The 26,372-nt window shown below is 47.6% G+C and overlaps 1 protein-coding gene across 1 annotated transcript in view; it reads right to left on the bottom strand.

Annotated features, from left to right (window-relative positions):
* The window catches only part of rflnb (refilin B), a 51,007-nt gene that overhangs the window by 8,240 nt on the left and 16,395 nt on the right, over window positions 1–26,372 (bottom strand). The window contains 1 exon segment of the mRNA XM_055657399.1: window positions 6,357–6,466. Within this exon segment, the coding sequence (XP_055513374.1) occupies window positions 6,357–6,466 (110 nt within the window).

Below are 26,372 nucleotides of genomic sequence, written 5' to 3'. Positions count from 1 at the left end.
AAATCAAACTGAAAAATGGTCCCGACCCGAAACGTCACCTATTCTTATTCTCCAGAGTGGGCTCCCACCTTTCCTTGCCGACTCGGATTTGTTCTAAACCTTTTCATACCTCTAGTTTCCCTCTCCCCAACTCTCAGTCCGAAGAAGGGTTTCAACCCGAAACATCCCCTCTCCCTTTTCTCCAGAGATGCTGCCCGACCCCATTGAGCTACTCCAGAACCTTGTCTCCATTTCCCCTCAATGCTGTTTTATCAGTTGTTCCAGCAAAGGACACGTTGACCCAGATGAAGCAGTCGTTACTGGAATCACACCCATAAAAGGAAACAATCTTTATGATGGATTCCTATTCAATCATTTAAAAAACATTAATAGAGTGGCACAACTTACCACAGTACAAACTATGCACAACAAGTCTGCAGAAACAGGTTTCTAAACCCTCCCAGGGCTGGGTGGAGACCAGGCAGCACATTAAGCAAAGCCCACATACTTAATCAACAGGCTTATCATTCCAGTCCAGCTAAACAAGACTGAGAAAGGGTTTCGGCCCGAAACGTTGCCCATTTCCTTCACTCCATAGATGCTGCCGCACCTGCTGAGTTTCTCCAGCACTTTTGTCTACCAAGACTCCCCTTACAGTATTGCCCAATACATCAGCCACCTTCTACTCAGCTAGCTGGGGCACCACAGTGGCGCAGCTGGTAGAGCAGCTGCCTCAGTGTCAGAGACCCTGGTTCGATCCCGACCTCGGGTACTGTCTGTGTGGAGTTTGCACGTGCTCCCCGTAACCGCGTGGCTTTCCTCTGGGTGCTCTGGTTTCCTCCCACATCCCAACGATGTGCGGCTTTGTAGGTTACTTGGCCCTCTTTAAATTGCCCTTAGTTATATAATCCTTCAGGGTGGAAACAGGCCCTTCGACCCCGAGCTGCCCCATCTACACTAGCCCCCACTTGCCTGCATTTGGCCACCATGCCTCCAAACCTTTCATTTCCATGTACAGTAATAGACCTCTGACCTCTGTATACTGGGTTTTGGTTATAGCGGACCAAAGCACCCACGGTACCTCCCCACACCTCCGCCAGGTACTCAACGAGTTGGCGCCATGCGGTGGGCGGGAGAGCCCGGTTGCGGGAGCGGAGAGAGTGGAGCAGCGTGAAGGAGGCGTGAGTACCGGGCCCGTCCCCGGCGCACCGCATGTGGGTCCGGGGGGGCTCTGCCGCTCCCCGGCTAGGTTTAACCCCTCCCCCTCCCCACACCGCATTTCTCCCCTCCCGACCTTGGGTTAAACTCTACCCCTCTCACTCAGTTACAGCGGACAATCGGCAATAGCGGACACCAACCCTCTCCCACGCAGTCACAGAGAGAACGTGCAAACTCCATACAGACAGTTTGTTAGTTTAGTTTATTGTTACCGAGGTACAGTGAAAAGCTTTTGCTGCGTGCTAACCAGTCAGTGGAAGGGCAATACATGATTACAATCAAGCCATTTACAGTGTACAGATGCATGGTAAAGAGAATAACGTTTAGTGCAGGATAAAGTCCAGTAAAGACAGGCACCCGTAGTCAGGATTGAATGGGGCTGTGAGGCAGCAACTCTACCGCTGCACCACTCCCCTTCAACTCTTTTGATTGTAATACAGTGGAATGTCTAGTAGGTTCCTGCCACTGAGTTTCTAATCACCAATTGCCATTTTATGTTCAGTACACGCACAGACGAGGTACAACTCATGCAGCTGCTGAAATTGTCTGCAACTGTTGGACACAGACAGGCCTGTGGAAGATTTCGGCAGGCAGGAAAGTTTTAAGCATGCATAGTTTCCACCTTAAACATCGACAGAAACAAGTGGCTTTCCAATCCACCATCGTGGATACACTACACTCGACGCCCGCTGCCAATGGCATTGGTTCAGTAAAAACACTCAGAGGGATGAGTAACCAGAGAATGCTCAATGGGAACGATGGAGGAGACAAGACACCTCGGAGATAGACTACAAGCTGGAGTAATTGGCTGGGTAACTAGTGAACGAGTGATTGCTGGTGGGCATGGACTCAGGCGAGGGGCCCATTTACGTGCTGTATCTCTAAACTAAACTAAAAAAGAAAAAAAAACGATAGGCACAAAATCCTGGAGTAACTCAGCGGGGCACTGGAGATGCTTTCGGGCCAAGACCCTTCTTCAGACTCAGGGGAGAGGAAGGCATAGAGATATGGAAGGGCAAGGTGTGAAAATGAGAGATCAAAGAGGAGTTTCGTGTGAACCCAGTAGTGTGAACATTGCCTTCTCCAACTTTATGTAATCCTTGCTTTCCCCCTCTCCATCCCTCCCCATCCCAGCCCTCTGACCAGTTTCACTGTCCACCCGATTACATTTTGCTAATTGTACACATTTCTTCAGACTCGACCCGAAACGTCACCTATTCCTTCTCTCTAAAGAAGTTCCTCCTCACCTCCTTTCTAAAAATGCGCCCTTTAATTCTGAGGCTATGACCTCTGGTCAATAGACAACAGACAATAGGTGCAGGAGGAGGCCATTCGGCCCTTTGAGCCAGCACCGCCATTCAATGTGATCATGGCTGATCATCCACAATCAGTACCCCGTTCCTGCCTTCTCCCCATAACCCTGACTGCGCTATCTTTAAGAGCCCTATCTGGCTCTCTTGAAAGTATCCAGAGAAGCGGCCTCCACCACCCACGAGGCAGAATATTCCACAGACTCACCACTCTCTGTGTGAAAAAGTGTTTCATCATCTCCGTTCTAAATGGCTTACCACTTATTCTTAATCTGTGGCCCCTGGTTCTGGACTCCCCCAACATCGGGAACACGTTTCCTGCCACTTGCGTGTCCAAACCCTTAAAGATCTTATACAGTTCAATAAGATTCCCTCTCATCCTTCTAAACTTCGGAGTATATAAGCCCAGCTGCTCCATTGTCTCAGCATATGACAGTCCCGCCATCCCGGGAATTAGCCTTGTAAACCTACGCTGCACTCCCCCAATAGCAAGAATGTCCTTCCTCAAATTAGGGGACCAAAACTGCACACAATACTCCAGGTGTGGTCTCACTAGGGCCCTGTACAACTGCAGAAGGACCTCTTTGCTCCTAGACTCTCCCACCAGTGGAAACATCCTCTCCACATCTACTCTATCTATACCTTTCATTATTCTGTAAGTTTCAATGAAAGGAGATATTAAATCTATGAAATTCTAACAAGACCAGACATGGGGAGGATGTCAGTGGAGGAAAAGCTTTTTCCCTTTAGGGGGGGGGGGTGGGAATATGCATTTGCAGCACATTGGTGCAGCTGATAGAGCAGCTGCCTCACAGCACCAGAGGCCTTGGTTCGATGCTGACCTCGGGCACTGTCTGTGTGGAGTTTGCACATTCTCCCTGTGGCTTGGATATGGAGAGGATGCGGAGAGGATGTTACCACTAGTGGGAGAGTCTAGGACCAGCGGTCACAGCCGCAGGATTAAAGGACGTTTCTTTAGGAAGGAGATGTGATGGAATTTCTTTCGTCAGAGGGTGGTGAATCTGTGGAATCCTTTGCCACAGAAGGCTGTGGAGGCCGTCAATGGATATTTTTAAAGCAGAGATAGATACGATTCTGGATTAGTATGGATGTCAGCGGTTATGGGGAGAAGGCAGGAGAATGGGGTGAGGAGGGAGAGATAGATCAGCCATGATTGAATAGCGTAGACTCGAGGATAACATGGAATTAATGTGAACAAGTGATCGATGGGCCGAATGGATTTAATAGGAATCTGAGGGGTAACTTTTTCCACACAAAGAGTGGTGGTGTATAAAATGAGGAGGTAGTTGAGGCTGGGAATATCCCAATATTTGAGAAACAGCCAGGTACATGGATAGGGCAGATTTGGGGGAATATGGGTGAAACGCAGGCAGGTGGGACTAGTGTAGATGGGATATGTTGGCCGGTGTGGGCAAGTTGGGCCGAAGGTCCTGTTTCCACGCTGTATCACTCTATGACTGTAATTCACAATTCTTTTTGGGCCCCATATCTGAGGATGTGCTGGCTCTGGAGAGGGTCCAGAGGTGGTTTACAAGAATGATCCCCGGATTGAGTAGGTTAACATACGATGAGCGTTTGTCGGCACTGGGCCTGTACTCGTTGGAGTTTAAAAGAATGAGGCAGGACATCTTTGAAACGCACAGAATACTGAAAGGCCTGGATAGAGTGGATGTGGAGAGGATGTTTCCACTCGTGGGAGAGTCTAGTTCAGGGGTGGGGAACCTGCGGCCTTAAGGCCATCAAGTGCGGCCTTTTGAATGAATCCAAATTTTGTAGAACAAATCCATTTATTTTTATTAATATGTTTTTGTTCGTCTTTTATTATTTTTAGTTTAATCTTAAAATGACTGTATTTAAAAAACCAAAGTGTAAAAGAAGATTCAACTAGTAGTTAGATTTTTACAAAATAATGTACATTTTGCAGTATGTCTAATTGAGGTTTCTTGGATGCGGCCTTATTAGATTATAGCTAACTTAATGCGGCCTTCCAACATGAAAAGGTTCCCCACCTCTGGTTCAGGACCAGATGTCACAGCCTCAGAATTAAAGGATGTTCTTTTAGGAAGGAGATGAGGAGAAATGTATTTAGTCAGAGGGCGGTGAATCTGTGGAATTCATTGCCACAGAAGGCTGAGGAGGCCAAGTCAGTGGATATTTTTAAGGCAGAGATAGATAGATAATACGGGTGTTAGAGGTCATAGAAACATAGAAAATAGGTGCAGGAGTAGGCCATTCGGCCCTTCGAGCCTGCACCGCCATTCAATATGATCATGGCTGATCATCCAACTCAGGGATCATGGGAAGAAGGCAAGAGAATGGGGTTAGGAGGGAGAGATACATCAGTCATGATTGAATGGTGGAGTAGACGATGGGCCGAATGGCCTAATTCTACTCTCACTTTTGATCTTATGAACTCTTCAATCCTTTTGTTTCACACCTTTAACATCTCTGGCCTTTATCCAACAGATTAACTATCTTCTGACCAAAGAAGTTCCTCCTCACTTCCTTTCTAAAAGAGCGCCCTTTAAATCTGCGGCTGTGACCTCTGGTTCTAGACTCTCCCATCAGTGGAAACATCCTTTCCACATCCACTCTATCTATGCCTTTCACTATTCTGGAAGTTTCAGTGAGGTCCCCCCTCAACCTTCAAAACTCCAGCGAGTCGAGGCCCAGTGTTGTCAAACGCTCATCATATGCTAACCCACTCATTCCTGAATCATTCTTGTGAACCTCGTCTTAGACTCTCGCCAGAACCAGCACATCCTTCCTCAGATATGTGGGCCCAAATTTGCTCGCAGTATTCAAATACGGCCTGACCAGCACCTTATAGAGCCTCAGCATTACATCTCTGTTTTTGTATTCCAGTCCTCTTGATATCAATGCTAGCATTGAATTTGCTTTCCTTACCACTGATTTGACTTGCAAATTAACTTGTTGGGAGTCCAGCACCTGCGCACTTCTGGTCTTTTAGCTATTTATTGAATTTTTGCTTATCATGTTATCAATTATTCCTCTGTTTACACGCCTATTTTGCTGCTGCTGTGTGTGTGTGTAATGCACTTAGTTTAGTTTACAGATACAGTGTGGAAACAGGCCCTTCGGCCCACCGAGTCTGCGCTGACCAGCGATCATTCATACACTGGTTCTATCCTACACACGAGGAGAAATTTACAGGAGCCAATGAACCTACAAACCTGCGCATCTTTGGAAGGAGAGAGGGGCGCCACTGTGGAGCCGTGTAGAGTTGCTGCTTTAAAACCCTGTCCCACTGTACGAGTTCATTCAAGAGTTCTCCCGAGTTTGCCCTGATTCGAACTCAGAGATTTACGGTAATGGCTGCTCGTCGGTAGTCGGGGCTCTCGTGGACATGTTGAAAAATCTTCACTTCTTCCCGAGCTTACCGCGTTTCCCGAATACCTGCCGTTAATGTTACGAGCCGCTAAGAGACGTCCCCGAGCTCCGACGTACCCGCCATGTTCATTCTACGTGCTTACCACGAGTTTGATAATTTGTAAACTCAGGAGAGCTCTTGAATGAACTCGTACAGTGGGACAGGGCTATTCCAGCGCAGGAGACCCGGGTTCGGTCCCAACTACGGGTGCTGTCTGTACGGAGTTTGTATGTTCTCCCCGTGGCCCCCATGGGTTTTCTCCGAGATCTTTGGTTTCCTCCTTCCCTCCAAGAACGTACGGGTTTGTAGGTTAATTGGCCTGGTCGAAATGTGAAATTGTGTGGGGATCGCTGGTCTGTGCGGTCTCGGCGAGCCGAAGGGCCTGTTTCCGCGGTGTATGTCTAAACTAAAGACAGCGCGGAAAACCCTGTAATCACCTGATCTCCTTGGGAGGCAGAGGGTCAACTTCTACACCTTCTCCAAACGACAGCGGGTGAAGTCTTGGCCCAAAGCCAGCGATCTGGAAAGGGGAGTTAATCAAAGGATCCTGCAAAACAAAAAATAAGAGGATGAACAGGCAAACACATAATACTGAGCGGGAAGCTCAGCCCCTTGGGGCTGTTCAGTCATGTAATGACTAATCGGTGATCAACCTCATCATCCACCTCCAGAAATGATTCACCTTCCTTGCTCATCAAGAAATCATTCAGATATCCTGCCTTAACCGCACTTCTTAAAGGAGTGGATTTACAGTTTGGAAGAGAGTGGGTGAATGCCCTTAGAGTCCTTTATGGAACAAGCTGCCAGACGAGGTAGTTGAGGCAGGGACTATCCCAACGTTTAAGAAACAGTTACACAGGGACATGGATAGGACAGGTTTGGAGGGATACGGGCCAAACGCAGGCAGGTGGGACTTGCGTAGCTGGGACATGTTGGTCGGTGTGGGCAAGTTGGGCCGAAGGGCCTGTTTCCACGCTGAGTGACTATAAAGTTCAAGGGGAGAGATTTAATAGCTCGAGGAGCAACTTATTCAGAGGGGGGTTGGTATATGGAATGAGCTGCCGAAAGGGGGTAGTTGAGGCAGGAACTATGAACAGCATTTAGTTTAGTTAGAGATATAGCGCGGAAACAGGCTCTTCGGCCCACTGGGTCCGCGCCAACCAGCGATCACCGCACACTAGCACTATCCTACACAGACTACGGACAATTATTACATTTACCAAGCCAATTAGCCTACAAACCTGCACACCTTTGGAGTGTGGGAGGAAACCGAAGATCTCGGAGAAAAGCCACGCAGGTCACGGGGAGAACGTACAAACTCCGTACAGACCAGCACCCGTGGGTGGGATCGAATCCGGGTCTCTCGCTCGGTGAGGTAGCAACTCTACCGCTGCACCACCATGCCGCCCCTTACCAAAGGTAGACACAAAATGCTGGAGTATCTCAGTGGTCGGGCAGCGTCTCTGGAGAAATTGGATAGGCGTTGTGTCTGAAGTAGGGGGTTCAAACCTGAACCGTCGCCTATCCACGTTCCCCAGAGATGCGGCCTGACCCTCCAAGTTACTCCAACACTTTGTGTCTGTCTCCCCTTCAGAAGGGCTTTTTCTGCCCAAGAATATGCACTTGAGGAGCCTTCCCATCTTGTCTCCATTTTGCCTTGATCCACAGCGACACAGCCAGCCAGCCATGGCTATTTTGAAACGGATACCGCACCAACGCGTGGAACAGCCGGAGCAGAATTCCCCTCCCACCCAACATTCCAAGCATTCCCGATGCTTCCCAAACCCACCGACCCACAAGCAACACTGAAACCCGGGCCAAATGACATTCCTGAAATCCCTTCCAAATCCCTGCTGTGCCAAGATGCCATCTTTGGAGGAGAAGGGGGGGGGGGGGGGGGCGAGAAACGGAATAAAAAGACCCAATTATTTGCTGCAAGACACGGACACTGACAGTTGTGGACACTGCCTAGTCCATCCCGGTACTGACCTCCCCACCATCGCAGGGATCTACAGCCGGCATCATCAGAGACCCACACCACCCTGGCCACCTTCTCACTTCACTCCTGCCATCGGGCAAGAAGGTACAGGAGCCTGAAAACTGTAATGTCCAGGTTCAGGAGCAGCTATTAAACACTCCAACCTCCAAATAAGCTCTGAACTACATAGACCTGGGGGGCATTGCTTTTGTCTTTGCTCTCTGTTTATATACGTGTTGCGCTGCTGCAAGTAAGAATTTTATTGTTCCGTTTCAGTACCTATGACAATGAAAAACATTTTTAACAACACACTGCAACTGGTGAGGGAATGGAGACAAATAGTTTTGGTACTAAGGAGATACAAGGAACTGCAGATGCTGGTTGGTGATAAAAAGACAGACAAATTGTCCCTCCGTGTATGTGTAGGGTAGTGTTAACGTCTGGGGGTCGGTGTAGACTCGGTGGGCCGAAGGGCCTGTTTCCGCACTGTATCTCTAAACTAAGAAGTGAGAGGTCCCGACTCAAAACGTCACTATCCATGTTCTCCAGAGATGCCGGCTGACCCGCTGAGTTACTCCAGCACTTTGCCTCTTTTCTGGTTACAAAGTCTGGGTCAGCTTGGGAAGTTCTGGCCAGTATCAGATACATTCTGCAGAATCCTTAGCTTGGATGATCCAACGTAGCCAAAAGCAGAGCAATCAACAACTTTCCCAGCCTCTAGTTCATGGGACATTAAACACCGCTTTTTCCCACCCTCAAAGGGATCTACAGGAGTCGCTGCCTCAAATGCATCCAGCATCATCAGCGACCCACACCACCATGGCCACGCTCTCATTTCACCCCTCCCATCGGGAAGTAGGTACAGGAGCCTGAAATCTGTAACGTCCAAGTTCAGGAACAACTATAGGGTTATTCGTAACTGTCACTGTATGTCATGTTGTTACTTGCGGGCAGAGCACCAAGACAAATTCCTTGTATATTAATACTTGGCCAATAAACTTACTTTACTAAACATTACAACCTCCAAATAGGCTCTTAACTACATAGACCGTGGGTGATTGATGGTGGCGCAGTGGTAGACTTGCTGCCTTACAGCGAATGCAGCGCCGTAGACCTGGGTTCGATCCCGATTACGGGTGCTGTAGTGTACGTTCTCCCCGTGACCTGCGCGGGTTTTCTCCGAGATCTTCGGTTTTCTCGCACATTTCCAAAGACGTACATGTTTGTCGGTTAATTGGCTTGGTAAATATAAAAATTGTTCCTAGTGGGTGTGGGGTAGTGTTAACGTGCGGGGATCGCTGGTCGGCGTGGTCCCGATGGGCCGAAGAGCCTGTTTCCGTGCTGTATCTCTAAACTAAACCTGGGGGCATTCTCTTTTTTTTTTGCACTATTATTGTTTGTTGAGTGAACGCAAACGTGAATGTTTATTATATATACACGTACATACATAGTTTTAGGATTATGAGGTGAATAAGTTTAGACTTTAAAGATACAGCACGGAAAAGGCCCTTCGGCCCATCGACTTCATGCCAACCAGTGATCCACTTACACTAGCACTATCCGACACACTCGTGACAATTTAACCCAAACTAATTAACCTACAAACCTGTACATCTTTGGAGTGTGGGAGGAAATCAGAGCACCCGGAGAAAACCCACGCAGGTCACAGGGAGAAGGTACAAACTCAGTACAGACAAGCACCCATAGTTGGGATCGAACCGGGGTCTATGGTGCTGTGGGGCAGCAACTCTACCGCTGCGCCACCGTGCCGCACTGTCGACACTCGTTCCAAGAACAGCAGTTGAAATGTTCGCTAGAACATTAGGGGGCATTGTACAGGTGTTGGAAAGCAGTTTGCAGTTCACAAGTATTTAAGTGACCTCACATACAAGCCATAAAACTTGTTTTCACAGTGCCATGCCAATGCCAAGTGGGTATAACTGCCCAATGTACAGCGCCTTCCACATGCACTCATTCAGAGCCAAGAGGCTGCAAGGAACAGTCAAATGATCGACTAATCTGGTCCTGTTAATGTGGCCAATTTGGGAGGGGAGGAGAGGGTGGGGGGTGGGGGTGGGGGTGGGGGGGGGGGGTGGGGGGGGGGGGGGGTGGGGGGGGGGGGTGTGGGGGGGTGATGGATGGGATTTATTGGCCACGATCTTGGCAGCAGCCCAATAAAGTAGGCCCCTTGTCAAGGAGGAATACATTTTGAATAGCATTAACGGGAGGTTTATTAAAGTATAAACAAAATCGCAAACTGAAAAAGAACAGTTGGGCGACACAGTGGCCAAGTTGCTGCCTCACAGCGCCAGAAACACGGGTTTGCTGCCCGTGTAGAGTTTGCGCGTTCTCCCCGTGACCGCGTGGGTTTCCTCCGGGTGCTCTGGTCTCCTCTCACATACGTACCCGTTTGCGGGTCAATTGGCGCTCTGTAAATTGTAGGGAGCGGACGAGAGAGTTGGGATAACAGGAACTAGTGTGAACGGGTGATCGATAGTCAGCATGGATTGGGTGGGTAGATAGGTCTGTCTCCATGCTGTATCTCTGATTGAGACTCAACGCGATCTGCATTACGGCCTCGATCAATATTCCCACTGAAAATAACCTGCAGTCATCTCTACACTCCCTTACATGGTCAGATTGGGGGCTGCTTTAGGTCAGCCATTCGGGTTCAAGTCAGGTCAGGATCCACCTTGTGCTTCACCTAAAGCAACATCCCCCAACCTTTATAATTGGCTCTTAATTTGTATGAAGGATGCGAGTGCAGCTGACACCAACATTTATCACCCACCCTTAAGTGCCTGAATTCAGAGGCCGCATGGAGTGCACCAGTCACAGATTGGCCTGCATTCACCAGTCTATCCAACACTACCACCCCAAAATCTGTAATAAGATCCCGAGGGTGGTGGGTATGTGGAACACGCTGCCAGTGGAGGCATGTGCAGAAAGGAACTGCAGATGCTGGTTTAAACCGAAGACAGGCACAAAATGCTGGAGTAGCTCAGCGGGACAGGCAGCATCTCTGGAGAGAAATAGGAATGGGTGGCGTTTCGGGTCAATAGACAATAGAAGCAGGAGTAGGCCATTCAGCCCTTCGAGCCAGCACCGCCATTTAATGTGATCATGGCAGATCATCCCCAATCAGTGCCCCGTTCCTGCCTTCTCCCCATATCCCCTGACTCCGCTATTTTTAAAGAGCCCTATCTAGCTCTCTCTTGAAAGCATCCAGAGAACCGGCCTCCACCGCCCTTGGAGGCAGAGAATTCCACAGACTCACAACTTTCTGTGAAAAAAAGTGTTTCCTTGTCTCCGTTCTAAATGGCTTACTCCTTATTCTTAAACTGTGGCCCCTGGTTCTGGACTCCCCCCAACATCGGGAACATGTTTCCTGCCTCTAGCGTGTCCAAATCCTTAACAATCTTATATGTTTCAATGAGATCCTCTCTCATCCTTCTAAACTCCAGAGTGTACAAGCCCAGCCGCTCCATTCTCTCAGCATAGTCCCGCCATCCCGGGAATTAACCTTGTAAACCTACGCTGCACTCCCTCAATAGCAAGGGTCGGGTCTGAAAAAGGGTCTGGGCACGAAACGTCACCTATTCCTTCTCTCCAGAGATGACTCCATCGTTGAGGCAGGTACTGTCACAGCATTTAATAGACACTTGGACAGGTACAAGAATAGGAAGCTTGAGAGGAATATGGCCCATTTGCCGGGGCGAACAGGATTAGCTTAGACGAGGCATCTTGGTTAGTGTGGACAAGTACGAATCTATGCCTTGCTAAAGTCCATAGAGACATCTATGCATTTGCCCTCGTCATTAGACTTCAAAACACCAATGGAATTTCTAAAGACATGATCTTTCAAAACAGAGTTCAAAAGGGAACTGCAGATGCTGGAAAATCGAAGGTAGACAAAAGTGCTGGAGAAACTCAGCGGGTGCAGCAGCATTTATGGAGTGAAGGAAATAGGCAACGTTTTATGAATTATATATTGGATTAAACATATAGGTCTAAGACGAGTAGAGAAAGATCTAACAGGATGCCAAGGGTGGTAGTTATGTCGAACGAGCTGCCAGAGAAGGTAGCTGAAGCAGGTACTACAATGTCATTTAACAGACACTTGGACAGGTACATGGATAGGAAAGGGTTAGAGGGGTATAGGCAAAATGGAACCAGCTTAGATGGGGTATCTTGGTTAGTATGGATGGGATGGGCTGAAGGGCCAATTTCCATGTTGTATGTGTGTGTATATATATATATATATATATATATATATATATATATATATATATATATATATATATATATATATATATATCCCACAAAGGCCCAAGGTAAATTGGAGGAACAGCACATCATATTTCGCTTGGGCAGCTTACAGCCCAGCAGTATGAATGTGGACTTCTCTAACTTCAAGTAATACTTGCTTTCCCTCTCTCTCTCTCTGTCCCTCTCCCACCCTAGTTCCACTGTCCTCTTGACTAATTTCACTGATCGAATGCCTCGTTGTCACCTTCCCCTCAGCCAACAATGAACCATTCTACATTTCCTTGAACATTGTCTGCTTTGATCTGTCATTTTCACACCTTATCCTTCCATATCTCTATGTCTCCCTCTCCCCCGACTCTCAGTCTGAAGAAGGCTCTACCCGAAACGTCACCCATTTCTTCTCTCCAGAGATGCTGCCTGTCCCACTGAGTTACTCCAGCAATTTTGTGTCTATTTCTTCTCTATCTTCCCACAATGTCCTGTGATATATCTGATCAGACCCAGAGGATTCATCTGCCTTCATACACCTTAGGATGTCCAGCGCCTCCTCGACCATAATATGGATTGTCCTCAAAACATCTCTATAAACTGCCCAAACTCTCCTTGCCCATCTCCTACGGCTCCACACAGAGATCACCATAGTCATAGAGTGATACAGTGTGGAAACAGGCCCTTTGGCCCAACTTGTCCACACCGGCCAACATATCCCATATATACTAGTCCCATCTACAAACCTGTACCTGGCCAAATGTCTTTGTTTAAACGTCATGTTCCTATTAAATCTCCCCCCCCCCCCCCCCCCCCCCCCCCCCCCCCCCCCCCCCCCCCTCTACATTAAACCCATGTCCTCTGGCTCTCCATTCCCCTACTCTGGGCAAGAGGTTCTGTGCATCTACCCAATGTAATCCTCTCATGATTTTGTACCCCTCTATAAGTTCAGACTACTTGGGTTTCTGAGGGCTGCAAGTCTTTCTCTCTCTTAATGTGCATAAAATCTCTCTGAATTTTCCTTAATCTCGTCCCACCTTTTGCCCTCCTGAATTCCTTCTTAAGTATGCTCCTCAGTCCCCTGCTCCTCCAGGGATCCACTTGATCCCGGCTGCCTGGTCCTGTCCCATGCCTCCTTTGTCCAGACAGATTTCTCCTGATCATAGAAACACAGAAACATGGAAAATAGGCGCAGGAGTGGGCCATTCAAGCCAGCATGGCCATTCAATATGATCATGGCTGATCATCCAAATTCAGTAGCCCGTTCCAGCTTTCTCTTCAATATCCCTTGATTCCGTTAGCCCCAAGAGCTAAATCTAACTCTCTTGAAAACATCCAGTGAATCGGCCTCCACTGCTTTCTGTGGCAGAGAATTGCACAGATTCACAACTCTCTGGGTGAAAAAGATTTTCCTCATCTCAGTCCTAAATGGCCTACCCACTGTGGATGGCATCTCCACAGTTCATTACTCCCACCTGTCTTGCTCTTCACTCTAACAGGAACATGCATGCCTTAAACTCTCACCATCACACTTTTATCCCAACTTCCGTATTTCCCTTTTCCTGCAAACAACCAACTTTAGCAAATTCAGAAGCAATTAGAGCGGATTTAGGCCATTCGGTCCATCGAGTCTACTCCGCCATTCAATCATGGTCGATCTATCTTTCCCTCTCAACCCCATTCTCCTGCCTCCTCCCTGTAACCTTTGGCACGCTTACCAATTAGGACGCTTTATCAATCTCTGCTTTAAAAAATACCCAATGCAAAGTTCCCGTCTAATACCATCAGATTTGGCCTTGGCCAAATTCATAACTTCAACTTGTGGGGCCCACCCTGTCCTTATCCATAACTATTTTAAAGTAGAAAAGCAGTGGTCACTGGACCTCAAAAATACTTCAGTTATTTACCCAACCTAATTCCCAAAGAATAGGCCAACCTTTGCTTTCTCCCTCATAGAGCCCGCTACAAATTGCCAAATGAAACGTTCCTCAACATATTTGACAAATCCCACCACACCCAAGCCCAGGGCAGTAGTGCTGTGGATGTAACCCAGCCCATCGCACAGACCAGACCCCCCACCACTGACTCCATCAGCACTTCACGCTGCCTCGGAAAAGCAGTCGACACAATCAAAGACTTGTCCCACCCCAGTCATTCCCTCTTCTCCCAGGTCCTGTCTGGCAGGAAGTACAGAAGCTTGAAAGAGGGCACCACCAGATTCAGGAACAGCTTCTTCCCCTCTTATCAAGGTTGTGAACAGTCCCACCAAAAGCTAGGGTACTGTCCGATTCATCTCTACCCCAGTACGGACATTGGACTTTGTCTATGGAAATAATGCACTACAATGCTGAGAACTACATTCTACACTGTATCTTCCCCTTTGCTCTATCCATTGTACTGTAGTTTGTATTTGTGGGTGGTAGATCTGCTCTGCTCGGAGAGTGCACAAAACAAAGCGTTTCACTCAACCTTGGTACACGTGACAAAAATAAACCTACATTTCATTCCACCAACTTTGCTCCTATTGTGCACTCAAGAGGCACTCCCCTCCTCTCAACATGTGACTCTGACAGGGGGAAAGATACCCCAGTCACATCATCTCATTTAAAAGACATCTGGACAGGTGCATGGATGGGAAAGGTTTAGCGGGATATGGGCCAAACGCAGGCAGGTGGGGCTAGTGTAGATGGGGCAGCATGGACAGGTTGGTCCGAAGGTCCTGTTTCCATGCTGTAAGACTATTGATGGTTTAACTACCGCTAGAAAGGAGATGAGGAGACATTTATTTGGTCAGGAGGTGGTGAATCTGGAATTAATTGCCAGACGGCTGTGGAGGCCAAGTCAATGGAGAATTTTAAGATGGAGATTGACATATTCTCGATTAGTATGGGTGTCAGGGGTTATGGGGAGAAGGCAGGAGAATGGGGTTCAGAGGGGAAAATAGATCAGCCATGATTGAATGGTGGGGCCGAATGGCCTAATTCTGCTCCTAGCCTAAGGTCGGACTGTCTTGGCCACTTCTCAGTTCCGACAGTTTTACAAGGGTTCGAGAACAGAAACGTACTCAATGCCCGGTCAACACTGACTCACAGAAGCAATAAATCCACACAACACAAACCACACAAGTGTGTGGTGACTTCACACTTCCACTCACGGTTTCCTTTATTGTCACGTGTGCCGAGATACAGTGAAAAGTGAAAAGCTTTTGTTGCTTGCGAGTCAGCCAGGCATGGTGGCACAGTGGTGGAACTGCTGCCTTGTAGCACCAGAGACCTGGGTTTGATCACAACTAGAGGTGCTGTCGGTACGGAGTTTGTACCTTCTCCCGTGGGATTTCTCCAGTTTCCTCCCACACTCCAAAGACGTACAGGTTTGTAGGCTAATTGGCTTGGTATACATGTAAATTGTCCCTAGTGTGTGTAGGATAGTGTTAGTGTGCGGGGATCGCTGGTCGACACGGCCTTGGTGGGCAGATGGGCCTCAAATAAAGATTTCAGCTTTGAGATCCCAACATTGAGACTCTTGATTCTCAGTCAACTCCAAGGCCAACACAACCAAGTCTGTGGTGACCTCTGAATTACATTTTAGTTCAGCTTATTGTCACATGTACCGAGGTACAGTGAAAAGCTTTTTTTGTTGCGTGCTATAAGACTATACATGATTACAATTAAACCGTCCACAGTGTACAGATACATGATAAAGGGAATAACATGAAAAATGCTTAGTACAAATAAAGTCCAGTAACGTCCAATCAAAGATAGTCCGAGGGTCTCCAATGAGGTAGATGGTAGCTCAGGACCACTCTCTAACTGTTATCAGGCAAGATGGTTTCAGTTGCGTGATAACAGCTGGGAAGAAACTGTCCCTGAATCTGAAGGTGTGCCTTTTCACACTTCTGTACCTCTTGCCCGGTGGGAGAGTGTACCTCAGTACACGTGACAATAATGTAAATAACAAACTGCTCAAACAAAAATTTAATTTTACCTCAGAGCAAACAGTCTTGATCAAAGATCGTTTAAGGCTCTCCAATGAGCTAGATCAGGGCTGGGAAACCTTTTCATGATGGAAGGCCGCATTAAGTTAGCTGTAATCTAATAAGGCCGCATCCAAGATACTTCAATCAGATATACTTCAAAATGTACATTATTTTGTTAAAATAGCCCTCATGACTCACTAATGTTTGAATTGTGGCTGTCAGTCGGGGAAGATTATTTTGTTGAATCTTCCTTTATTCTTCGTTATTTTAAATACGTTAATTTTAAGATTTAAATAAAAATAATAAGATGAACAAAAACATTAATAAAAATAAAAGGGTTTGTTCCACACAAATTGGATTCATTCCAAAGGCCGCACAGTGGCCTAGAAGGCCGCAGGTTCCCCACCCCCGAGCTAAATAGCAGCTCAGGAGCTTCTCAATACAGGTAGCTCACGGGACAAATTAAATTAACCTTACGGCCATACTAGAACGTACCAGCCCCACCTCATCATCATTCTCGCCTGAAGCCACTTGTAGCTGTGTGACCAAGTTATTTCTTCCAAGCTGACAAACAAAAGCCAGCCAATCTGAACACAGGCAAGATTCAAGTACAAAACAAAAAGATCAGTGGGAATTTAAAGAATGAGTCACCAAAGCTTACTACCTCAAGAGGATCAGGCTCTTGCTCCACTGGTTAGTCTGGTGTGTTTGGTTCAGAGATACAGCGTTCACACTCGTTCTATCTTGTCCCACTTTCCTATCCACTCCCTGCACACTAGGGGCAATTGTACTGAGGCCAATTAAGCTACAAACCCACAAGTCTTTGGGATGTACACATACTGTCCGAATCACCTCTACCTCATTGTCGACATTGGGCTTTGTCTTTGGAACTGGTGCGCTACAATGCTGAGAACTATATTCTGCATTCTGTATCTTCCCCTCTGCTCCATCTATTGTACTCGAGCTTGAATTGGTCTAGACTTTAGAGATACAGCGCAGAAACAGGCCCTTCGGCCCACCGAGTCTATGCCAACCAGATTGTATTGGCCAGACTTGATTGTATAGTATGATGCGACATGCTTGGGTAGCATGCGAAACAAACAGCTTTTCACGGTACATTTAGTTTAGTTCATTGTCACATGCACCACAGTACAGTGAAAAGATTTTGTTGCGTGCTAACCAGTCAGCAAAAAGACTACACAGTACATGATTACAATCGAGCCGTCCACAGTATACAAATACAGGATAAAGGGAATAACATGAGTGCAAGATAAAGTCCAGTAAAGTCCGATCAAAGATTGTCAGAGGGTCTTCAATGAGGTAGATGGGAGGTCAGGACTGCTCTCTTGTTGGTGGTATGATGATTCAGCTGGGAAGAAACTGCCCCTGAATCTGGAGGTGTGCGTTTTCACACCTCTGTACCTCTTGCCGGATGGAAGAGTGTACGTGACGATTATATACAAATCTAATTTGACCTCGGAGCAAATTGTTTCGAACACGCTGAACATATTTAACAAAACCAGAAGGTAATTGTTGTCGAGCAAATCTACTGTTAGACCATGCAAACAGCACTCGGGGATGCAATCAGCTTCAGCCATCTACATCCTTGCCCACACAAATGGCCACAATCACCACGTCACCTACGCCACTTGTCTTTAGGCTTGTCTTGGCAGAAAAAACAGATCAATTTTTCAAGAAGTGGACACCCTTCACCAAATTCTTACAAGGATAGTATGGTGCAACACTACTTTGGAGTTAAATCCAACTAGGGGTTGGGTGAGGGGGATGGGTGAGGGGGATGGGTGAGGGGGATGGGTGAGGGGGATGGGTGAGGGGGATGGGTGAGGGGGATGGGTGAGGGGGGGGATGGGTGGGTGGGGGGGGTGGGTGAGGTGGGATGGGTGAGGGGGATGGGTGAGGGGGATGGGGTGGGTGAGGGGGTGGGTGGGTGGTGGGTGGGATGGGTGGTGGGTGGGATAGGGGGGTGGGTGGGGGGTGGGTGAGGGGGTGGGTGGGTGAGGGGGATGGGATGGGTGGGATGGGTGGGATGGGATGGGTGGGATGGGTGAGGGGGATGGGTGGGTGAGGGGGTGGGGTGGGTGGTGGGTGGGATGGGTGGTGGGTGGGATAGGGGGGGGGGTGAGGTGGGTGGGTGAGGGGGTACGAGGGGCAGGTATATCTCCACTTCTTTCTTTTTTTTTCCCTTCTCCTCTCTTATATCTTTATCCACTCCAAAAAAAGTAAATATCGTAAGTCGAAAACGCATCTAATACAATTGGGTCACGTGAATGGACACGAGCTGCGGCTTGCCGCCGTTGCCCAGCATTTGTACCATCGTAAAGTTGAAATATCGCAAGTCGAAGCATCATAAATCGGGGAGCATCTGTACATGGTTACAGTCAAGCCGTCCACAGTGTACAGATACAGGATAAAGGGAATCACGTTTAGTGCAAGATAAAGTCCAGTATAGTCCAATTAAAGACAGTACGAGGGTCTCCAATGAGGCAGATAGTAGCTCAGGACCGCTCTCTGGTTGGTGATAGGACGGTTCAGTTGCCTGATAACAGCTGGGAAGAAACTGTCCCTGAATGTGAAGGTGTGCGTTTTCACACTTCTGTACCTCTTGCCCGATGGGAGAATGCACCTTCATACACGTGACGTTGATAAACAAATCTAGTTTTACCTCAGAGCAAATAGTTCTGAACACGCTGAACATATTTTACTAAACCAGACGATAATTGTTTCTTGAGCAACTCAACTTTTAGATAGTAGTTTAGGACCGCTCTCTAGTTGTGGTAGGACGGTTCAGTTGCCCGATAACAGCTGGGAAGAAACGGTCCCTGAATTTGGAGGTTTAGTTTAGTTTAGAGATACAGCATAGAAACAGGCCCTTCGGCCCACCGAGTCCGCGCTGACCAGTGATTGCTGCACACTAGCACCATCCTACACACGCTAGGGACAATTTACACTTATACCAAGCCAATTAACCTACAAACCTACACGTCTTTGGAGTGTGGGAGGAAACAAAGATACCTGCTAAAGCTGAAGTAAAGTTGTACCGTTTATTTTAAAAAACCTTTTACAATCAGACTAGAAAGGGATTTTTTTTTTCTGTGTTTGTGCAAAGATTGTACACAATGCTAACAATGTTTTGTTCGGGAAAAATCCGCGCGGTCACGGGGAGAACATACAAACTGCACAGGCAGCACCCGTAGTTGGGATCGAACATGGGACTCTGGTGCCGGAAGCTCTGCAAGGCAGCAACTCTACCGCTGCGCCGCTGTGCCGCCCCATAAACGCACGTGTGCGTATACACGTTGAGGAAGCCAATTGTGTTGAATTTACTCTTGTGGATAATACATCCCTTGCAGCCGTCTCCAAAAGCAATCTCCTGTGCAAACATCCAACCATCATATACCATGACCAGCAAAGCATTGTGAGCATTGTGTACAATATTTGTACAACACAAAAAAAATTCATCTCTTTCTAGTCCGATTGTAAAAGGTTTAACACAAACGGTACGGCTTGATTTCAGATCTCGCAGGTTACTCCGAGATCGTCGGTTTCCTCCCACACTCCAACGATGTACAGCTCTGTAGGTTAGCTGGCTTGGTGTATGTGTCCCTAGTCTGTGTAGGATAGTGTTGGTGTGCAGGGATCACTGGTCGGCGCAGACTCGGTGGGCCGAAGGGCCTGTTTTCGCGCTGTATCGCTAAATAAAACTAAAACTCTTCTGCCACACTCCACATCACTAACTTGCAGCTTCCACGAGCGCATTAATCCTCTGCTCAGGGGAGACGTGCAGCAGGGGACAGAGGGGAAGATGCATCACAGAAACATGCCCTTCGGCACGCCCCAGTTAGTCCGCACTGACCATCAACTACCCACTTCCACCAGTACAGCATGGAAACAGGCCCTCTGGCCCAGCGAGTCCGTGCCAACCAGCGATCCCCGCACATTAACACTATCCAACACGCAAGGGACAATTACAATGGTTTTTAACCAAAGACAATTAACCTACAAACCTGCACGTCTTTGGAGAGTGGGAGGAAACCGCAGCTGCTGGAGAAATGCCCACGCAGGTCACGGGGAGAACGTACAAACTCAGAAGAGACAGCACCCATAGTCAGGATCGAACCCGGGTCTCTGGCGCCGTGAGGCAGCAACTATACCACGGCGCCACTGTGCCGTCAGAGTTAAATATAGTCAGCTGGGAACTGTATTCCACAACCACAATGAACAAAACAATACCTGTAGCTGTCCCATTCTGTCTGTGCGGCTTTGAATCGGAGTGGTTTCGACAGTAGTCTCACACACCCATAGGCAAATGCACTAATTTCTCTTGAACCCTCCTGGCCTCCTGTAATCTTTCCAAAAAGGCTGCAGGCACAGAGTTATTCGCCTCTGGACAACGTTTATTTTTATGTTTTTTTTTTTAAATGAGACGCACGTTAAAAAAAAGACATCATTCGACAAAAACAAGACTTTTCCTGCCCCACTAATCAAAATAAAGCTTGCTCGACAAATCCAGCAAAGATCTCCAAGATGGACACAATAGACAATAGGTGCAGGAGTAGGCCATTCGGCACTTCGAACCATTCAATGTGATCGTGGCTGATCATCCCCAATCAGTACCCCGTTCCTGCCTTCTTCCCATATCCCCCGTCTCCACTATCTTTAAGAGCTCTATCTAGCTCTCTTGAAAGTATCCAGAGAACCGGCCTCCACCGCTCTCCGAGGCATGAATTCCAGACTCACAACTCTGTGAGAAAAAGTGTTTCCTTGTCTCGGTTCTAAATGGCTTCTGTCCCCCTCTGTTTTGAGAAGTGGGGGGCTAAATCAGTTTGTCCCATATTTCATTGCTACTATATTGCATGTCCCGGTTAATACAGGACAGTTGGCAACCCTACCCCCATAAACGTGAGGTTATCCACTTTGGTGGCAAAAACAGGAAGGCAGATCATTATCTAAATGGTGTCAAGTTGTGAAAAGGGGAAGTACAACAAGATCAGTCAGTGAAAGTAAGCATGCAGGTACAGCAGGCAGTGAAGGAAGCGAATGGCATGCTGGCCTTCATAACGCAAAGAGTTGAGTATAGGAGCAAAGAGGTCCTCTTGCAATTGTACATGGCCCTAGTGAGACCAAACCTGGAGTATTGTGTGCAGTTTTGGTCTCCAAATTTGAGGAAGGACATTCTTGCTATTGAGTGACTGCAGCGTAGGTTTACAAGGTTAATTCCTGGGATGGCGGGACTGTCATATGTTGATAGATTGGAGCGGCTGGGCTTGTATACTCAGGAGTTTAGAAGGATGAAAGGGTATCTTATTGACACGTAAGATTATTGAGGGTTAGGACACAGTTGAGGCAGGAAACATGTTGCCGATGTTGGTGGTGTCCAGATCCAGGGGCCACAGTTTAGGAATAAGGGGTAAGCCATTTAGAACGGAGATGAGGAAAAGCTTTTTCACAGAGAGTGATGAGCCTGTGGAATTCTCTGCCTCAGAGGATGGTGGAGGCTGGTTCTCTGGATGCTTTCAAGAGAAGGGCAGAATGGCCTACTCCTGCACATATTGCCTATTGTCTAAAAGCAGCCAACATTATCAAAGACTCGTCCCACCCGATCATTCCTTCTTCTCCCTGTTCCTGTCTGGCAGAAGGTACAGAAGCTTGAAAGTGCGCACCACCAGACTCAGGAACAGCTTCTTCCCCTCTGTTATCAGGCTTCTGAACGGTCCTTCCACAAGCTAGGGCACTGTCCGATTCACCTCTACCCCACTGCGGACATTGGACTTTATCTATTGAACTAGTGCGCTACTGTGCTGAGAACTATATTCTGCACTGTATCTTCCCTTTGCTCTACCTGTTGTACTTGAGTTTGACTTGATTACAAGGCAAGTTTACCCAACCCCAGAGCAGTCGGTGCCTGGAAGGCCATGCAAGGAGAGGTCAGAGTGATACAGTGTGGAAACAGGTCCTCTGGCCCAACTTACCCACACTGACCAACGTGCCCCATCTACACTAGTCCCACCTGCCTGCGTTTGGCCCATATCCCTCCAAACCCATGGACCTGTTCACATTTTTTCTAAAAAACATTCATATAGTAACTGCCTCAACTACCTCCTCTGGCAGTTCATTCCATACATCCACCAGCCTTTGTGTAAAAACAGTTGCCGCTCAAGTTCCAATTATATCTTTCCCGCCCTCACTTTAGTCCTCTGGTTCTTGATTCCCCAACTCCGGGTCAAAGACTGTATTTACCCCATCTAACCCTCTCATGATCCTATCCACTTCTGTAAAACCACCCCTCATCCTTCTGCTCACCACAGAATTGAGACCTAGTCCGCCCAACCCAATAGCTCAGGCCCTCAAGTCCTGGCAACATCCTCGGAAATCTTCTCTGCACCCTTTCCAGCTCGACAACATCTTTCCTATAACAGGGTGACCAACATCTAAATGGGGCCTCACCAGTGTCCTGTACACTGCAACATGACCTCCCAACTTCTATAGTCAATACTGTGACTTGATCAAGGGCAGTGCCTAAAATGGAGGCCAGAGTGCTGAAAATGGTGGCCAATACATTCACGCCACTTGAGGCATTTAGGTAAGCACATGAACAGGCCGAAGATGACCATGTGCAAACAGATGTAGTTTAAATTGGCATAATGACCAGTACAGACAATGTGGGCTGAAGGGCCTGGTCCTATGCTGCACTACAATCTAATTCCGTGCCTCACCCCACAATTTCCCTGCCCGGAGCGGAAAGGCAAGCGTGGAGTTTGCACCCAAAAATCGATGACTCAGGAGGTTGCGACACCAAGATAAGTTTAAGCAACACTTGAAAGATAAACATTCCACAGGGCCAGCCAATTATATTCATAAACGATTAGAGAAAACAGAGGCAGGAACAGGCCTTTCCACCCTTCAAACCGGTTCTACTGTTCAAGAAGAGCATGGCTTGATTTGAGAGCTAAAATTGCAGCAGGGCCTAGATCGGTTGGGAAGTTAGGCTGAGGAATGGTTGATGGAATTTAATACAGAGAAATGTGAGGTGTTGCATTTAGGAGCCTAACATGGACAGGACCTACACAGTGAATGGTTGGGAGTGATCATAGGTGATAGGAGCAGAATTAGGCCATTCGGCCCATCAAGTCTACTCCTCTATTCAATCATGGCTGATCTATCTCTCCCTCCTAACCCCATTCTCCTGCCTTCTCCCCATAACCCCCGACACCCGTACTGATCACAAATCTATCCATTGCTACCTTAAAAATATCCACTGACTTGGCCTGCTCCGCTGTTTATGGCAATGAATTCCACAGATTCACCATCCTCTCACTAATTAAATTCCTCCTCATCTCCTTCCCAAAGGAACGGCCTTTAATTCTGAGGCTATGACCTCTAGTCCAAGACTCTCCCACTAGTGGAAACATCCTCTCCACATCCATTCTATCCAAGCCTTTCACTAATCTGTACGTTTCAATGAGGTCTCCCCCCCCTCCCTCATTCTTCTAAACTCCAGCGAGTACAGGCCCAGTGCCGACAAACGCTCATCATAGGTTAACCTACTCATTCCTGGGATCATTCTTGCAAACCTCCTCTGGACCTTCTCCAGAGCAGGCACATCCTTCCTCAGATATGGGGCCCAAAATTGCTCACAATATTCCAAATGCGGCCTGACCAGCACCTTGTAGCACCTCAGCATTACATCCCTGTTTTTTGTATACAAGCCCTTTTGAAATACATGCTAGCATTGCGTTTGCTTTCTTTACTACCGATTCGACTTGCAGATTAACTTTTTGGGAATCCTGCATCAGCATTCCCAAGTCCCTTTGCACCTCCGATTCCTGAATTCTCTGTTGTAGAGCAGAGGGATCTGGGAGTGCAGGTGCACAGTTATTTGAAAGTGGCATCGCAGGTAGGTCGGGTAGTCAAAAAGGCTTTCGGCCTTCATCAGTCATGTTGCAGTTATATAGGATGTTGGTGAGGCCGTATTTGGAGTAGTGTGTTCAGTTTTGGTCACCATGTCATAGCAAAGATGATGTCTGGAAAAGGGGTTCAGAGATTTACGATGTGATGTTGCGGTAGACACACAGAGTCTCTTGCCCAGAATATGGGAAAATCGAGAACCAAAGGAATTAGGTTTGTAAGCTGGGAAAGATTTAATAGGATCCCAAGTGGTAACTTTTATTTTTACACAACGGTGGTGGGTGTATGGAACAAGCTGCCAGAGGAGATAGTTGAGGCTGGGACTATCACAACGTTTAAGAAACATTTGGACAGGTGCATGGATAGGAAAGGTTTAGAGGGATATGGGCCTAAAGCAGGCAGGTGGGACTATTGTGGATGGGGCATGTAGGTCGGTGTGGGCAAGTTGGGCCGAAGGGCCTGTTTCCACACTGTATAACTCTATGGCTGATTTCTTCCTGCACTGACCTCAAAAATATTCTCGTCTCAGTCTGAATGTACTCAGTGACTAAGTCTTGGATAGAGGGAGATACTAAAACTACACACACACACTGGAAATCTGGAATAATGTCAGAAAGTGCTGGAAAGAAAAGTCAGGCTAGGCAGCATCGATGGAAAGAGAAAGTTGTCATGAACTGTTTCTCTTTCCATAGATGCTGCCTGGCCCGGGCTTCTCCAACAGTTTGTGGGTTTTCTTCCAAAGATATCGTGGCGATGTTTCTGCTCTCTAGTTACAGTCCATCTGTTTTGCCCATTGTAATCAGTTCAGCAGCTCTCCAATGACTCTCACCAACGTCGACAGAAGCATCACTGTCGGGGGTGTATCACAGCTTGGTTTGACAATGAATCTGCACAGGATTGCAAGAAATTGCAGAGAGAGAGAGAGGATTGTGGATGTAGCCCAGTCTATCACACAAATCAGCCTCGCTCCCCCCACCACACCCCACCCCACCCCTCCCATCCAATTGACTATCTACGCTTCTACACTTCAGGGAGGCACGGTGCCGCAGCGGTAGAGTTGTTGCCTCACAGCGCCAGAGACCCGGGTTCGATCCCAACTACGGGTGCTGTCTGCACGGAGTTTGTACGTTCTCCCCGTGAGCTGCGTGGGCTTTTCTCCGGGTGCTCCGGTTTCCTCCCACACTCCAAAGACGTGCAGGTTTGTAGGTTAACTGTAAACTTATATACTGTCCCAGGTGTGTAGAATAGTGTCAGTGGACGGGGTGATCACTAGTCGGCACGGACTAGATGGGCCGAAGGGCCTGTTTCCACGCTGTATCTCTAGAGTCTAAAGAGTGATCACAGCACATGGCAGAATAATCCCATAATCGCCAAATGCGGGCAATTTCCTTTCTGTTATCCTTTGACCAACTATTAACATTAATTAGATGAAATCTAATCTTCTGGAGCATTTCAAGGCACTCACTTCTCGTTTGAATGCCGGATCTTTTAAAAAAAACATCCAACCAAGGAGGATTCGGGGGTGGGGGAAGCCATTAGAACAAAGGGGGGGCCATTGGAGACTAAATGGAACATTTTGTGTACAGAAAGGAACTGCAGATGCTGGTTTAAACCGAGGATAAGACACAAAATGCTGGAGTAACTCAGCGGGACAGTCGAGACCCTTCTTCAGACTGATGTCAGAGGAGAGGGAAATACATAGATAAGGAAGTGCAAGGTGTGAAAATAGGACAAAGGGAATGAAGATCACGGAAAATGTAAATTAGATCATTGTTAGCTGGGGGAAGTGAGCCACAAAGCAAACAGAGATAAAATGTAATCGGAGACAACTCTGTCGGTCCTTTCCGTGGTGACTCTGCAAACCTTGGGTATGCAAAACAATGAATCTCACTGTGACATGTCACAAATTATTGAGACTCGGACCCCAGGAGTCCTTCCTACTTTTACAGAGAATTTAAAAACACCTCGAGAATCTGAAGCATCTGCAAGGCCCATTTGCAGCCTTCTAGCAGAAAGATTGGGCATTCAGTCTTGCTTCAACTAATCAAACCCAAATTCCAGGCTCCTGCCTCACTGCGGCAGTGGGCAGAGTCTGTACCTTGATTCATTGCATTAGTCATACAGTGTGGCAACAGGCCCGTTGGCCCAACTTGCCCATGTCGACCAACATGTCCCATCTACACTAGTCCCCGAGTATGGCCCATATCCCTCTGTCTACATGTGCTTGTCTAGATGTTCCTTAAACACTGCGATAGTACCTGCCTTAACTACCTCCTCTGGCAGCTCGTTCTATGCACCCACCACTCTTTGTATAAA

This window comes from Leucoraja erinacea, chromosome 28 (genome assembly GCF_028641065.1).
Source record: "Leucoraja erinacea ecotype New England chromosome 28, Leri_hhj_1, whole genome shotgun sequence".
NCBI classification, from domain to species: Eukaryota; Metazoa; Chordata; class Chondrichthyes; order Rajiformes; family Rajidae; genus Leucoraja; species Leucoraja erinaceus.
This window is presented reverse-complemented; position numbering and strand designations above follow the sequence as displayed.